The 15440-nt window shown below is 41.5% G+C and overlaps 1 protein-coding gene across 1 annotated transcript in view; it reads right to left on the bottom strand.

The window, feature by feature from the left end:
• LOC137304234 (voltage-dependent P/Q-type calcium channel subunit alpha-1A-like) overlaps positions 1 to 15440 on the bottom strand; it is a 503508-nt gene that overhangs the window by 395391 nt on the left and 92677 nt on the right. Inside the window, 2 exon segments of the mRNA XM_067972791.1 lie at positions 6608 to 6747; positions 10573 to 10678. Coding sequence (XP_067828892.1) covers positions 6608 to 6747; positions 10573 to 10678 — 246 coding nt within the window.

The following is a 15440-nucleotide window of genomic DNA, read 5'->3' as shown; positions in this document are numbered from 1 at the left end:
TACATAGGCAGTTTCCATTTTAAACATGGACATATCGATTTATTAAAAAGTATGTACAGGCACAAGATTTTTTAAATGTATTATAATAAATTATAATTATTTCTGGAAATTACTTATTGACTACTGCACGATAAATTTAGTGCAATTGTGACGATCATTAGTTCTCCAACGGCACCATCATCAGCCACACAGGGCACATCAGTTGCCAGGGTCTGCACTGGGAACTGCTGTCAGTAAAACATATTGTTCAGTTTTAGTAACATCACCACATGAACCTACGGGGTAAATTAACAGAAAATAATGGATATCCTGGAGCTATTTCAATGTCACAAATGCTTGTGATTAAGATAACAGCTGGAAACTGTTTGTGACATGCTCTTATGGGTTATAAAGTAATTTGAACTCCTCGATTAGATTCCGCTCTATAATTCACTCCTGGATGCCCACTATTCCATATATAAACCAACCAAACTGCTCAATCAGATTCAATCCTATAATTCACTCATGGGTATCCATTATTCTACATATAATCCATCAATATCCTTCCATCAGACTGTGTCACTTTGCTCAGTTTTCTCACTTTGCCTCTGAATTAGAAGTGGGTTCAAGTCTCACTGTGGGATTTGAGCACATAATCTAGGTGGATATTCCAGTGCAGCACTGAGCCAGTGCTACATTGTCGGAGGAGCCGCCTTTTGCATAAAATGTTAAAACGAGGTCACATCTGCCTCTTCTAGTGGCTCAAGTGTATGTTAAAGATCCCATGGCACTATTTGAAGAAAAGCAGGGAGTTCTCCTAGCAACATTCTTCCCTCAACCAATAATGCCAAAAATAGATCAACTGATCCTTCATCTCAGAGCTGTTTGTGGGATCTTACTGTGTGAAAAATGGCTACTGCTTTTGCCTATGACTGTACAGCATAGTTAATCGTTATATGTGAAATGCGTTTCAGCACTGATAAAAGACAGGATAAAGTCTTCTTACCATTGTCCTGAAGATCTGCTCTTCTAAAATAGAGGAAGCAGCGCAAGCAACATTGTCAAGAGAGAACTGACCTGTTTGGTGGAGTGGCCTCTGCTCCAGTAACTACTGCTGAATATTTCTGTTACAAAAGGAGAAACTGAAATTGTCAAACTCTTTTTTTAGCTGCATCCTTGGTATCTACTCCTGTTCATTGAAGACTTGAGGTCTAAACATTGTCTAATATATAATCTGGATCCAAATGGTTCTGTAGGCGACCTCTGGTGAAGGTAAGACTGGGCTCTGCTGTGGAAGGTTAAAAATAGACTAGTTTGTCCTGCTGGTTTTTATTTACTTACCTGCCTCCTATAAAGAGGACAAAGCAAAGCAAAGCTGCCACAAGGGTAACTTAGAACAGCTGCTGTGGAAGGCTGATACTTGGATGTAATGGGTGAATTGCTGTTTTTCATTATGCTGTTAGATAGTGTGCAAGAATCCAAGCAAATGTAATCTGTATCTGGAAATGACTGGAGACACTCATATGCATCATAACTGTTTGGTTACTAAACTATCGGAAACTCAGCACAGACGTAGGATTAGTGCCTTTATCCAGTAAACCAGAGAGTCAGCGCATTTCAGGGATCAGTGCCTTTTCCCACTGTACCCATAGAGGGAGACTCACTAAAAAAGATAACTTCTGTTGAATTTGAGAGCTTCGCTTTGTGGAGTGTTTTAGTGTTTGGTGATCCAGCGAAGTTTTGCACCTGTGGACTGACAGTTGGTTAATTAGATATTGTAACATTTTGTTGTGACATAAAGGTGCGGAGTGTAACAATTTTTGATCCATCTGATACAAGGCACCTGGAGTTAGGGAAAAGGTCCTTTGTTTACAGTCAGAACATGTCTCTTCTAATCTCTGTCATGCCTATGTAACCCAAATTCCCTCGGTGTCCATTTCATATGCAGTTTGCCTGCCACTCCAGACCCGAAACCATTACTTCGATCTCACTTTTTAAAAATTCTTTTGGCCCCTTCTTTCCTGTTTCCAACTCTTCCTGTCGACCAGCCATGCCATCATTCATTTCTTCTGCCTTGGGTACTTTGCCCAACTCCAATCCCTACCCCAACCCATCATTAATTCTCTGCCTTCCTTGTCTCCTGCATTTCTTTCCACTATTGACCCCTCTGTCCTTACAAAGTACTGCCCAATCTCCAATCTCCTTTTTCTCTCCAAAGTCCTTGAACATGTTGTCACCTCCCAAATCCATGCCCATCTTTCCCACAACTCTTTGTTTGATCTCTCCAATCTGGTTTCCACCCCTGCCACAATACCAAAATGGTCCTAAGCAAAGTCATAAATGACATGCTCTATAACTGTACCATGGTGCGTTATCCCTCCTCAGCAGCCTTTGACACAGTTGACACACCATCCTCCTCCAATGTCCAGCCCTGTGGGGCTATTCTTGTTTGGTTCCACTCTCACCTATCCAATCGTAGCCAGAGCATCTCTAGCATGGCCTCTCTTCCCACCCCCGCAGTTACTTCCATGGTCCCCCAAGGACCTCCGCTAAAGTTACGGCAGCGGAGCAAGAGAAATTCCTGGTGTTAGACCCCCACCCGAATTCAAATCTCTACAGGGGTAAAACTTCAATCTGAGCAACCCATCCTTTGTGCAGAAACATTAACAAAATCGTCAATATCAAGGAATGGTTAGGAGTGAGATTTAAAATCAAAATTAGTGAGAGTGATCACAAACTCATTAAAACACAGAGCTGTTTTTTTAATAAGCGAGAGATACATTAAAATTAATAAGAACAGACTGGTTAACATATGTAATTCAGAGTGTGGAAACTTAGTAACAAGAGCTGGTCACTCAGCCCATCAAATCTGCTCATTTTATTTACCATGATTGCTCTTCATTATTTTAATCCCAGTTCCCTGCCCATATCCCTTAATACCCTCACATCCCAAATTAGTATCTATCTCCCTTTTAAGCATCTCAATTGATTCTGCATCTATGGCCTTCTGAGACATTTCTTTAGATTCACTTTAACCAGTTTAGTTCTAACATCAAGATTATGCATAAGTGAACATCCTCCCTGCCATTTTAATATCAGAAGAGAGGAACAATCACATGCAGCAGGATCGTCTCCATTGATGTGCATGAATGTGACACAATAAATAATGTATCCAACAAGAAGTGGTTTCTAAAATAATTCAAAAAGATTTTGTCTGTGATATTTACAATTACCTAGTACCATGTAACAACTATTGTAACTAAAGAAGCAGCTTACATCAAAACAAGATAAACATGTTCTGCCTCTCCTCAAGGTGCTGGCTTCTTGCTGCGATACTATTCCAAGGATGTCTGGCAAACCTGCCCAAGCCGTTATGCATGACTGCAGCCTTTTTGACTTTGGGAGGCATTACCGCCAAGGCTTTCCTGTCCTCACCTGAAGTCCAGACACACACAATTTAATGCTGGAGTCGATGAACAGCAAGTAGGAACAGGAACCCTGACTAATTATTTGCCCTCCACCCCACCGCACCACAACCTATTGCACTGCACTTAATGGTTGTGCTTCCAACCATTAGCCTAGCTGAGATCAGCTAACTTGATAGAGACCAGGGATCAAAACAAAGATTGTCACAATTTGTATTGCTCAGTAGCATGGCAGAAACTGCACTTTGCCTACTGAACCATAAAGGCTTCTACTGCACCTTACAGGACCTTATAATTCAGCAAATAAACAGTCTAAAGGCCACAATAATACTTCTTAAATCAAACCAGAGCAACTGTAATAACGTACATCAGCAATTATTGTGACATTGGAACGACAGAGTATGCAGTGCAACATCAATTCACAACACTATCAGAAATAACCTGGCATCTTGCACCATAACAGCAATGCCCAGTGAGATGCCAATGCCACACAGCACTACTTTAAACAAAGACACCACAAAGTCAAACCAGCCAGCTGCCAGGATAAAAAGAATGCCTAAATTCTAAATAGCACTGGATGACAGTCAGAAATCCAGTTGTGGGATTCTTATGATAAACTGTTTACAGTTTATGACCACAGCAGAATCCCTCAATGGGTTACAACCTTGTAACTCATTAAGTGCCATGCAGTATCCTCCATATATTTTAACAAAGGATCATCAACTGTGCTATAACAAATCTTAAAATGGAGGGTAACTCTTTAAGTCAGTATTATGGATGGTGGGTACTTACCCCCAGATAGACGCATCCTAGAAATAGATATTTTAACACAAAAGGAAGCCATTCAGCCCATTATGCTTGTGCTAGAGCTATGTATTCTAACCTGCTCCTTAATATTTTTCCTCTTCCAGAGTTCTTCTCCTAAATGATTGACTCGACTTCAGTGGCTGCTTACAGTAATGCATGCCATATTCTAATAACTCTGCATGAAGAAGAAATCCTTCTCACTCTCGCTTTATGCTTCTAGTACTAATCAGGATTTTATGCTCCATTGTTACCAACTCAATGACCAGTGGAAATAATTCTTCAGTATTCCAAGTATTTTATAATTTTCTTTCAGAGCTGCACATTTTCTCAGTGGAGCCTGTCTTCCATATTGTCAGTCACACAGTGCAGCTGAAGTACTGGAGAAATGTAAAGGGTTTTTCCCCTCAGAGTATATCCTGTTCCTATCACTGGCATTGGAGTGATCCATTTTCAGACATATTACTTACTCTCTTTGTCTTCTCTGTATCTGTCAAAGCTCAGTGGAGGCTCGGGGCGTGGGGGGAGACACAGCATGTGAGGAACCAGATGCCAGTTGTAGTAAGTGAACACACCGAGAGGGAATGACTCCACTACTTCTATTCCACCATTCTACTGACCAAATGGAGGGAAAACCCCCACAGAAAACTAGAACTTACAAACTATGTGAGACACAAGTCAGTTAAGAACTCTATTATTGTACTGACCTTCCTACAGTTAACCTCTCCTTCCAAATAAAATTCAAATACAAAATGAATCAAGACAGATATCAAAAACAGATTATATAACACCTGTTATGGCATAATTGAAAAAGGAAGAATAAAGGGCAAAAGCAAAACTCAATATTTCACCAGTGTTTCAGGTGGCCACTTGTAATCCTTTACATCTGCTGCTGTTTTAGTGACCTTGCTTTTTCCAGCCATTTATCAGTTTACCTCAATAGTGTTTTTTGTCACTTTTAAAGATGCTATTTGAAAGAGCAGTGAAACATCAAGTTTTAACTTTTTATCCTTGTTTATCCTTTTCCTATTTATCTATATTGCCCTTTAGATTTCCTTTTTTAAATAATTTCATCACTGATTGCATATAACCCATTTTTGAGTTTTTTTCTAACGATAATCCCAGTAAAAAAACTTGAATTAACTAGACAACAAATTTGAACTTGAGATTTCAACATACATTGCATTTTATACACAGTTAAGTTACACTGTTGAAATTGAAAGCAAGTTTACATTTTACCAAAGCTTAAATCACAGAGTTATTGCAGTATAGAGCATTTACTCCCAAATATTTACATAGATTACATTTAGTCTATAATTTTAACTTGCAACCATGACTCTTTCACTGAAAGGCTGCTCACCCCTGTTCAGAGCACCCTATCTTTGATTGGTATGACCCCCAAATATCCAGAGTGTGGCAAGCAGGCAAGTTGATAGAATTTTGAATGCTAATATGCCCCTCCCCACCCTGCCCCTCCCCGCCCCATGACTTTTTTCCTACCATTAGTAACGATAAGCCTCTCCTCAGTATTCCAGGAATGAAGCAGTTAAAGATCTTCAACTGGCTCAAAACATGGTTAGCTCTGTTTTAGAAAATGAATCCTGGATCAATCCACATTCAGGAATGACAAAACGCCAATCATGCTGGGTGACAACAGCCACCCCTGACGTCTAGTCTCACCAAATACTGACCTCAAAGCTGTAGCTCAACCTTTCACTAAAAGATAAATGTTCACAGATTGGAATTAATTAATATAATTTGTGCATGAGATACAAGTGGATAAATACTTCACACTGAAAGTGATTCTTTCCTCCTCCTCCCAGGAACGCCCTTGGTTAAAAGGGAAAAAGGAGAAAAGCAATGCACTGAATGGCACCTGATCCTAAATATTGTAAAACCGTTCCAGTAAACATCCTGGAATCCCTGTCTTTGTCTGATCCTGTTTCATGCTTTCTAGCTATTCGTTAGATGCCTCCTAGGCACAGTCATTTTCTGTAGGATCCGGTCTCCAGTAACAGCACATTGAGAGTTTTACCCACAGTCCTCTATCCAACTTCATCATGTCATTATAAAGCAGATTCTACACAAAATGGCTGATCATCTGTCTCTGAACAGCAGTCTGAAGGTAGAAAATACAAGAACAAGGAGAGCACTGAGAAACAAATGTAAGTCTCTAATTATCTCACTTTGGAGCATTTAGGATTACTTAACCAATCAGTAAAATACTCTTCCATCAAATACAACTTGATCTTAGAGTTTATTTCTATTTGACCCCACTATATTCTCACTGTTGGTGAGCTCCATGTGTTTACTGAACACAATCACACAAACTCGTCCAGCCCCAAAACAACTCCAGTCCATAACCACAAATATTATAAGACAACATTCTTGTGACTCACCCGGTCAGAACTACAACAAAATCCATGACGTTCCAGCCATTCCGCAAATAAGACCCTTTGTGGAAAGCGAATCCTAGAGCGATTATTTTAATTCCTGCCTCAAAGCAAAAGATTCCAATGAAATATGGTTCTGTGTCATCCTGAAACAGAGCAGAAAAAAAAGTTAGCAGTTACTAACCTTTTTCAATATATTCTTGGTTAATATATTTGTAAGCTCATAAAAGATGTCAGTTTGCCTCAGCTAGTAGCGCTCTTGTCTCTAAGTAAGAAGTTATGGATTCAAGCCCCATTCCATTTCAGCATATAATCCAGGCTAATATCCCAGTGCAGTACTGAAGGAGCACTTGCATTTTTTTGAGATGATGTCCTTTGGATTTGGCTTGAACCAAGCTCCTGTCAGCCCATGGTTTAAGCAGATGCTAAAGAAGCCATGGCTGTATTCAAAAAGGAACAGGGAATTTTCCCTCTGTCCTGGCAAACTTTTCTCCCACACGGACTGCAGCGGTTCACCACACAGACTGCAGCGGTTCAAGAAGGCAGCTCACCACCACCTTCCCAAGGGCAATTAGAGATGGGCAATAAATGCTGGCCTTGCCAGCGATGCCCACATCCCATGAACGAATAAAAAAAATCCAACACCAGCAAAAATAGACTATGTAAAATTGCTACCTTATTTGCCTATATAACAATAGTCACTGTAAATCAAAGTAACTCACCGTGTGAAACTCTCATGACCTTTCAGAGGGATGTGATAAGGCTATAAATACAAATGTTATTCTTTTCATCGTTTTCATAAAACTTAGGGAATGTCATTTCCCAATTTGCATCCAGCGACAACATCAAGCACTTTTAAGTCAGGTGTTGCACATATCACAGTCCTAACAAAGTGGTCTTATATTGTCTCAAAGTGCACCTCAGCTTTAATGAAAAGTTGAATCTGAGAACAATTTGGAAACCAGATCTTCCAAATTGGGCTGCCTGTCTCCTCTCTTTGATAGAGATATCGGGGGACCGGTGTATTACAACAATTTTTTTCACCTCCAGAACCTCATATAGAAAATTGACCAGACAGATGAGGATGAAGATCCCCCTTTTTAATGGAAATCTTTAGGGAGCTATGTGTTCCAACACTGTTCTTTCATCCTTGAGACCTCAGACCTAGATTTTAACTGAGGTTCCAGAGTGAAGGACAATACTGTAGCCTGCCATTGTAGGCTGGGATTTTTCACTTGGCCACAGATAACCTTGAAATCTAATGCCCAATGGGTAGGGTGGTCCCGACTGGACAAGCAGCAGGAAATGTACTCGTGCTGTGTGCATAGCTAAATTCCAGCAGTAACCTGCAAACACTTACGGGTCCCAAAATCTTGACTCTTGCCAACCTAGACCTAAGCTCTTTGGATTTGGGTGAGTTGTGTGCACTCTATATTAAGCAAACATAAATATGTGGGTTTCTTAGCAGCTTAGCTTGGAAACCCTTAGGTACGATGGTAGGCTCCCATGCCTGTCAGTTACTCAGCCAACAGGAAACAAAAGTCTAATCAAGGGGTTCAGACAAGATCATATGAAAGATGCTGCAGTATCCAAATCCTGAGATGAGATTACAGTTTCTAACCACTTGTCTAGTGCCTGTTTGTGGTAAACTCTGTGACGGTCAAGGTGGTGCTTTGTTTTCCACATTCCTCATGCTCAAATTTCTCCTCTCCTCTCCTGAAAGTACTAACTCATACCTTCTGGTACCTTGCCCATACAGCCATTCTTCAAATGTGAGGCTTGGCGGTGTCAGCAGGGTATTTGACTGTGGGAGGGTATCACGGCTGCACCAGAATTTCTCAGCCAAAACCCACACATATAGTGTAGTTTCTGACAGGGATCACTGGATAGTGATCAGGAGCAAGAATCCTGTAACCTTTTTCCCCTCCCTAGCCCAGGGGTGCTGAGGCCAATTGTTGCATCCCACACCTCCGCAGCTGAGGTCAGCTAATTCAGCAAAGACCACAGATCAAACCATGATCTTTCCTGGTCTGTATGTCTCAGTAACGCACTGTGCAGATTTACATGGCTACATTACGGGCTCAATTTGAAAAGGGTGGCGGGGAGGGTCGATGGTCACATGGCAAACCCGAAAAATAAAAACTTACCTTTCCCCACGCATTCTCAAGGTAATTGGTGCTCATTAATCTTGTTTCTGGGTTTCGCGCCTGGCAGCCAGTCTAATTGACAGGCTAGCAGCCGAGAGGAGCTGCAACGCCGGGGGGCGGGGGGTGGTGCGGAGAAAGAGAAAGAGAGAGAGAGACGTCATCCTGTGATGCAAGAGAGTTGGGGGGGGGCAAGGATGGGGGGGTGCAAAGATTGTGGGGGGGCATCAGACATCGGAGGGGGGGGGGAGTCTCGGACGGGGAGACATCAGGAGGGGGAGACATCGGAGAGGGAGACATCAGGGATCGGAAGTGGGGGGGGGTTGTGCAGAAGACATCGGACATCGGGGGGAGGAGAAGACATCGGACATCGGAGCAGGGGGGTGCAGGTGACATCGTTTGAAAGGTTAGGTTTATTTATTTTTTTACCTTGTGAAATGTTATTTTATTTCATTAATTTACTTTATTTTTGACTGATCTGGCCCTTCATGCCTGGAAACCAGGTGTGAATCGGAAGCCGTGGGAAAGCCGCCCAGATAAGTTAAAAATCGTTTTAACTACCTAATATGTAAGAAATAAAGTACCTTAAGTACCTCACATTTGCTTCTTTAAATATCATCCTGCCGGCTTTAATTGCGCAGGCGTGTTGGAGCTGGGGTCGTTTTCCGCTCCTTATTTCCCCGATTTTCGTAGGCCCCCCCCCACATTTCCAAATTAAAATTGAGCCCCATGTGTTTGTAAATAAAGGTTTGCCATACACTTTTTCATGAATGCCATTTCCCTTTTAAAGGAGGGAACTGTGCTAATCTGAATTTCTATTGACTCTAAATGTTCTCACAGGAAGATAGATATTCCCTGGCTTACTTGTTTCTTTGCTTTGAATTGGTTATATGTTGCAAAGCTGCTCGTCGCTGTTTGAGTGATTCATGAACAAGAACATGTCACCATTGGAATATGATTCTAATAGCCACTATTTACATAAACCAAGTGCTAATCTGAATTCATTTTCTTTCCATTTATGGAAGTGGCAAATTAAATCCACCGGAATGTCGGAACTCTGACATATGAATATGGTAGTGTAGTGGTTATGGTATTGGACTATCAAGTTATAAAACTGAATTCAATACAATACAATTCTGGTAACGTGTGGGCTAGCACCAGAAAACTGACCATGAAAGCTACCAGGTTGTTGGAAAAACCCAGCTGTTTCACTAATGTCCTTCAGGAAAGGGATCCTGCCACCTCTACTCAGTCTGGCCTACACATGACTCTAGTCCACACTACATAGTTGACTCAATGCCTTCTGAAGTGGCTATGCAAGCCATTCAGTTTACTACAAATGGACAATAAATGTGGCCTTGCCAGTGTCATCCACACCCAGAGAACAAATTACAAAAACATCCACTGCAACAATCTCACCTCTATACCATCTTTTCTCATACCCCAGCATGTCAGTGTTCTCAGGAGAGGAGAGTAAGAGAGGAAACAAAAAACTTTCACATAGAATTTTCTTTTTAAATTTTCCCCTCTTCTGAAGATGCCAAATCTTGCTGGGGTACAGCTCTAGATGCTAGCATCCCTTCAGTACCTCACCCAAGTAGCCCTGTTTGAGTGAATCTAAACTTTATGTATCAGCAGGTTATTTGACACGGGGGCATACAATCAAACCTGATCCTACCCTCACCCACATCCACACACATGCACTTTCCAGTAGTAGCTGTTGGATACTTATCAGGAGCAGAAATTTTGACCGATTTCCACCTCCTGCTCCCCTCCAAATTCTGCTAACTTGTAGTGAGATAGAGCGTGAGAAAAAACATCACTCACCAGTCGTTCGGACATGGGAGTCTTGTCATCATCAGGTAAGTGTTGCTCCAGTGCTAAAACGATGCAGTTGGCGATGATTGTTGCTAAAATCATGTATTCAAATGGAGTGAGAGACAGTTAAGGTAAAATCTAGTGTAAAGAAAGGTTATATTATAAACATTGAAAACAATAATTACAAGTCTTCATGCATAAATCTTAGCTTAGTTCCAGATAGAAGTCCTTTGGTACCTCAAAATAGTTTAGTACCATCCATGCCAACTCTCCGCGTTTGACACACTATCAGCATTTCAAGCAGTGTCCAATATTCCGTGTTTGCGGACAGAGATCGGCGAGGTCAGGAATTCCCATTCCAGAGCATATTGCAGAGTTTTGATCCCTGGAGCAGCAGCTTCAGATAGAGGAAAGAACAATACCTAAATGGGATTGAGGGAGTGGAGAACAGTGCTAGCTTGAATGGGGAGTGGGAGAAGAGCAGTGCCAAGATGGACTTGGGGAGGGAAGAACACAGTCAGCATGAAATGGGTGGGGGGGTGGGGTTGGTGAACAGGCCGCTGTCAGTGTGAACTAGAGTGGCAGAATTAGAGAAAAGTGCCAGCATGAACTAGCCTGGGGAAGTGGGGTGTGGGGGAGATAAAACAATTGCTTCCATGTCATTGTGACAACTGTATGAACAATTCAAAACTATTTACCAATCGAGCTTAATCATTTACAATGGTCTGCAATTTCTCTGCAAGATGTGAGGTCTGCAATTTCCTGTTCTACTGAGACCAAGGGAATGTCATCTATAGTCAGCAACTCATGGCTGAATAATGGAAGTATAAGGATAAACATAAATAGATGGTCAGCTTGGGTAAGTTGGTTGTATTCTTGCCTGAGTCAGAAAATTGTAGGTTCAAGATTCACTCTAGGACTTGAACACATAATCTAGGTTGAAATCCAGCACTACATTGCCAGAAGTGGAATTTTTCAGATTAAACATTAAATCAAAACCCCTGTTCGGCTGGATGTAAAAGATCCCATTACGCTATTCAAAGAAGAGCAGGGGATTCTTACAGTATTCTCCTGGCATCCCGGCCAACATTCTTCCCTTAACAAACATCATCAAAAACAGATTAATTGGTTACTCATCTCATTTTCAGTTTGTGGGATCTTTCTGTGTACAAATTGGCTGCTGTGATTCCCTACATCACCGGCACTGCACTTCATTGGTTGTGAAGTGCTTTGGGATGTGCCATGGTGTTATATAAGTGTATGTTCTTTCTTCCTTCACACAGCTATTCATGAACTTTTTTTTGATTATGCAAACAAATGTGATATTGCAAACATCATTGAAAAAGATAAACACAGTGCTGACCTGGACACATCTCACTGTAAAAGGGCAAGGAAAGGACATACTGAGGGAATAAATGCTTTAGTCAATGCAATGGCATTGTAAAATGTTCTTTTTGAATACATTTACGATGTCACTACACATAGCATCGAGACATTAATAAACTTGCTGACTGGGTGTGGAAAAGAAGTAGTTGAAAATGGGGAGGGGGGCATCTTGGCTACCCCTTGGATGTCCAAGGCCTGCCTGATGCAATTTTCATGCTCTGCCCATTTGTACCAAGTCAGTGAAGGGACCATTGATGGCTGCTCCACAAAAGAACCCCAACCCTTTTTATTCTTTTATTTTTGTGAGGCCAGATGGAGCAGGCCCGTGTCTCCCCATTCCGGGATCGGCACCCCCAGGCCTGACCTGATGGCTGGCTCAGCGTAGGAAATGAATGAATTCCCAAGCTCTCACAACCCGCAGGCTGCTGTGGAGCACCTGTCTAGTGCCCGCAGCTCACCAGCTGCATGCAAATAAGGCCTGAACCCAAAAATGGTTCAGGCCTCCCAACACTGGCTTTGGTCATATAGCACAGCCGCTCAGTTGATTTCATGCTGTTTTGGGCAGAAGTTGAAAATTGCCCCATGTGTTATTACCAGACCCGAAAAGCAGCACTGTCATATTTGACCTAAGTTATTTAAGTGATTCAAGAGGCTGGACTTTTTCATGGCATAACTAGAAAATTATGCTATCCTGAAGATGCTGTTTTGTGATGTTTGTACAAACAAAAGGGTTAAAACCTCCATCAAGCCTGCAAAACATTCCAAGTCACAGAATCTTGCCCTTTTCAGGCCAGTGCGCTTTTTATTGCTATGGATTGTGGGGGCAGCTTTCTGAAGTGAACTCCCACTGGGAGCTTGGTCGAAGCTGCCCACTCTCATTTCACTTAGGATCTTTGACAGCCTTCAGAGGTGACTTCCATCCCATCTGTCTCTGAACCCTTGTCTTCTTTCTTTAATTTTGAAAAAGGGCAGTTAACCAGGGCAGTGCAGGGAGATGGCAAATCAAATTAATAACAGGTGATAGTTGGCGCGGAGGTTTCTTAAGGACCTGTCGTCTAAGATACCAGATTAAACAGACTCTTCTCTACCATTCTTTGAAATCAGTATCATAGTTTGGTCAGCATGGAAGGCGTACATTACAAAACCAAAGGTTTTTTTTCCACTTCTTAAAAAAAATCTCAACCAAGACAACCAAACATTCCCTTTAATATTTTCTAGCCTGTTGTCTAGTTTATCGTTACAGGAAATATTGTCAAAGAAACTGATGGTAATATTTCAAAAATCGATTGTCACTAAGCAGAGGGGTGGCACAGCGCCATGCTGCATCAACGCCTGTGGCGTGCAGTGGTATAAGTGCAGCTTCAAACCTTTTACAATCACAGGCTTTGGTGGTCTTTCTCCACAGTATCAGGTTATAAGATAAACTGGATGATAAATGGTTACGGGTTCCTTTATTCCATGTTGACTCACTGCTTCCCCCCAGATGGCCCAGCTGAGATCGTGGGAGAGAAACGTGTGCTGCCATGCCATGATGCACGGCACTAGCAACATGCCAGGCCAATTGGGCAGGCACTCAAAATGCTGCTCAACTACCAGTTTTCTTTTAATAAACTACAAGCTTGTTATATATTCATTTTAGTGAAAAACTATGCCACTATAGTGCGGGGTAGCTCTACAGAATGTTAATCTTCAAACAGAAATGGGGTGGGGTGGGGGTGATGGGGGTGGGCATTGAACAGTAGAAAGAGTAACAAAGCACATTCCATCCCCTCCTCCCCATTCTGAGTGATATAGATGATCCAACATGCCCAATTGTAACATTTCTTCTGTCCATTCTCTGGACATTCTCAAAAGCACTTCTAGTTTTTGCAGCTCTCTGTCCCCTCACCAGGACACCATTCCAGTCACACAGATCGTGCATGCAAGTCTACACAAAAACCTAGATATTACTGTTGCTGATATTAGCAGATGAATGCTTAATGCATTCATATGATACTCCTCTGCCTGCTATTTTAGCAGAAGCATTAACCCATTTAAAATAGATCTGATACTACCTTTGTTAAAACAGCAGAGTGGATTTTGGCAACCGTAATTTTTGTGCTATAGCCTCATTTTATGCATGAATTGTCATCACGAGCAGGAACCCTAAATGATTTTTCCCCTCTCTGTATCTGTGGGGATAGAGATCAATGGTAACACCTGCTATGCTGACTGAGATAAACTAACTCACTACAGACCAACAATTGAAACTGGAACCTTTCTGCTTTGTATGGCTCAGTACAATATGGGGTGGTGTACTTACCAACCTAGCTATTAGGAAACTGAATAACAAAGCACAAGACATTGTAGTGCTGGATGCTTATAATCCTGGCAATTCCTTCCAATTGAGAAAAACAACTCGTCACTCATAATGGGTGAGCTAAGCAACTTTTCTGATGGCGACTATTATTTTTGCCTACATTCCCCTAATTAAACGAAAAGAAAATCAATTCCTTCATTTAATCATCTCCCTTTAATGTCCCCACGATGCCACTTCCTCCTGGCATTTCCTTTTGATAAACATCTCCGACTGCACATTCTAAACAAGCTGATCTGGTGCCAGCTCAGAGCACAGCCTGAATGATTACTAAGCCCATTATGTACATATCATTCAGTGCCATAGTTTGATGTCACACTTGGTCACTCTGCATTACTAAGCAAACAGTGACAGAAGGGGACTTCAGTGCCAGGTTAAGTACAATTCATTTTATGAAGATTGTGTTTTACGTCAAGAAACCCAGGTGAAGGATCAAAGCCTATGATGTAGGACACCATCAAGTTTGAAAAAAGGAAAGATGACAAGATAAGTTAATAGGTAACATTGAGGATTGGTTTTAAAAACCCGTAGATTATAGGAGAAAGGAAATGTGGAAGGACGCAGAGTTCTATGGTTTTGAGGTCCTTGGACAGAATACGTACCCCATATCAGCCCCTCAGTGCTGAGCATAATTTGCTGTACCTACCCCACTTCCCACACATAATAAAGAAATCTTTCTTGGATTATATTGTGTCAGAGTTTGAGGCATTTTTTCCATCTTTATCTATTGAGAGCAGCTAATGCAGCATAGGCCAGATATCGAACTGGAAATTGTTGGTCTGTGTGGCTCAGTATCACAGCATACTGTCTTTATTCATAAAGCTATTGACAAGTTTATTTAGAAATTAACTACTAGTCAACATAAAACTAAACAGTATATATAAAATAGATTAAAATGACTCCAATAAATGCTGGCTATTACTTTAAAATAAGGCAGGTCAGTGCGACTAGAGGTCATCAATATAACTAGTGAAAATTAAATTTAGAACAGATGCTAGAAGGAACTTCTTCACACAAAGAGTGATAAATGTCTGGAACGATATGCCATACAGGGTGGTTGAAGTGCAGACCAGGAGCTTTCAAAATGCTGTTAGATACTAGGCAGTAAGGGCTTGAATACTAAATGGAGGATGTT

The sequence above is a fragment of the Heptranchias perlo genome, chromosome 37 (assembly GCF_035084215.1).
Source record: "Heptranchias perlo isolate sHepPer1 chromosome 37, sHepPer1.hap1, whole genome shotgun sequence".
Classification (NCBI taxonomy): Eukaryota; Metazoa; Chordata; class Chondrichthyes; order Hexanchiformes; family Hexanchidae; genus Heptranchias; species Heptranchias perlo.
This window is presented reverse-complemented; position numbering and strand designations above follow the sequence as displayed.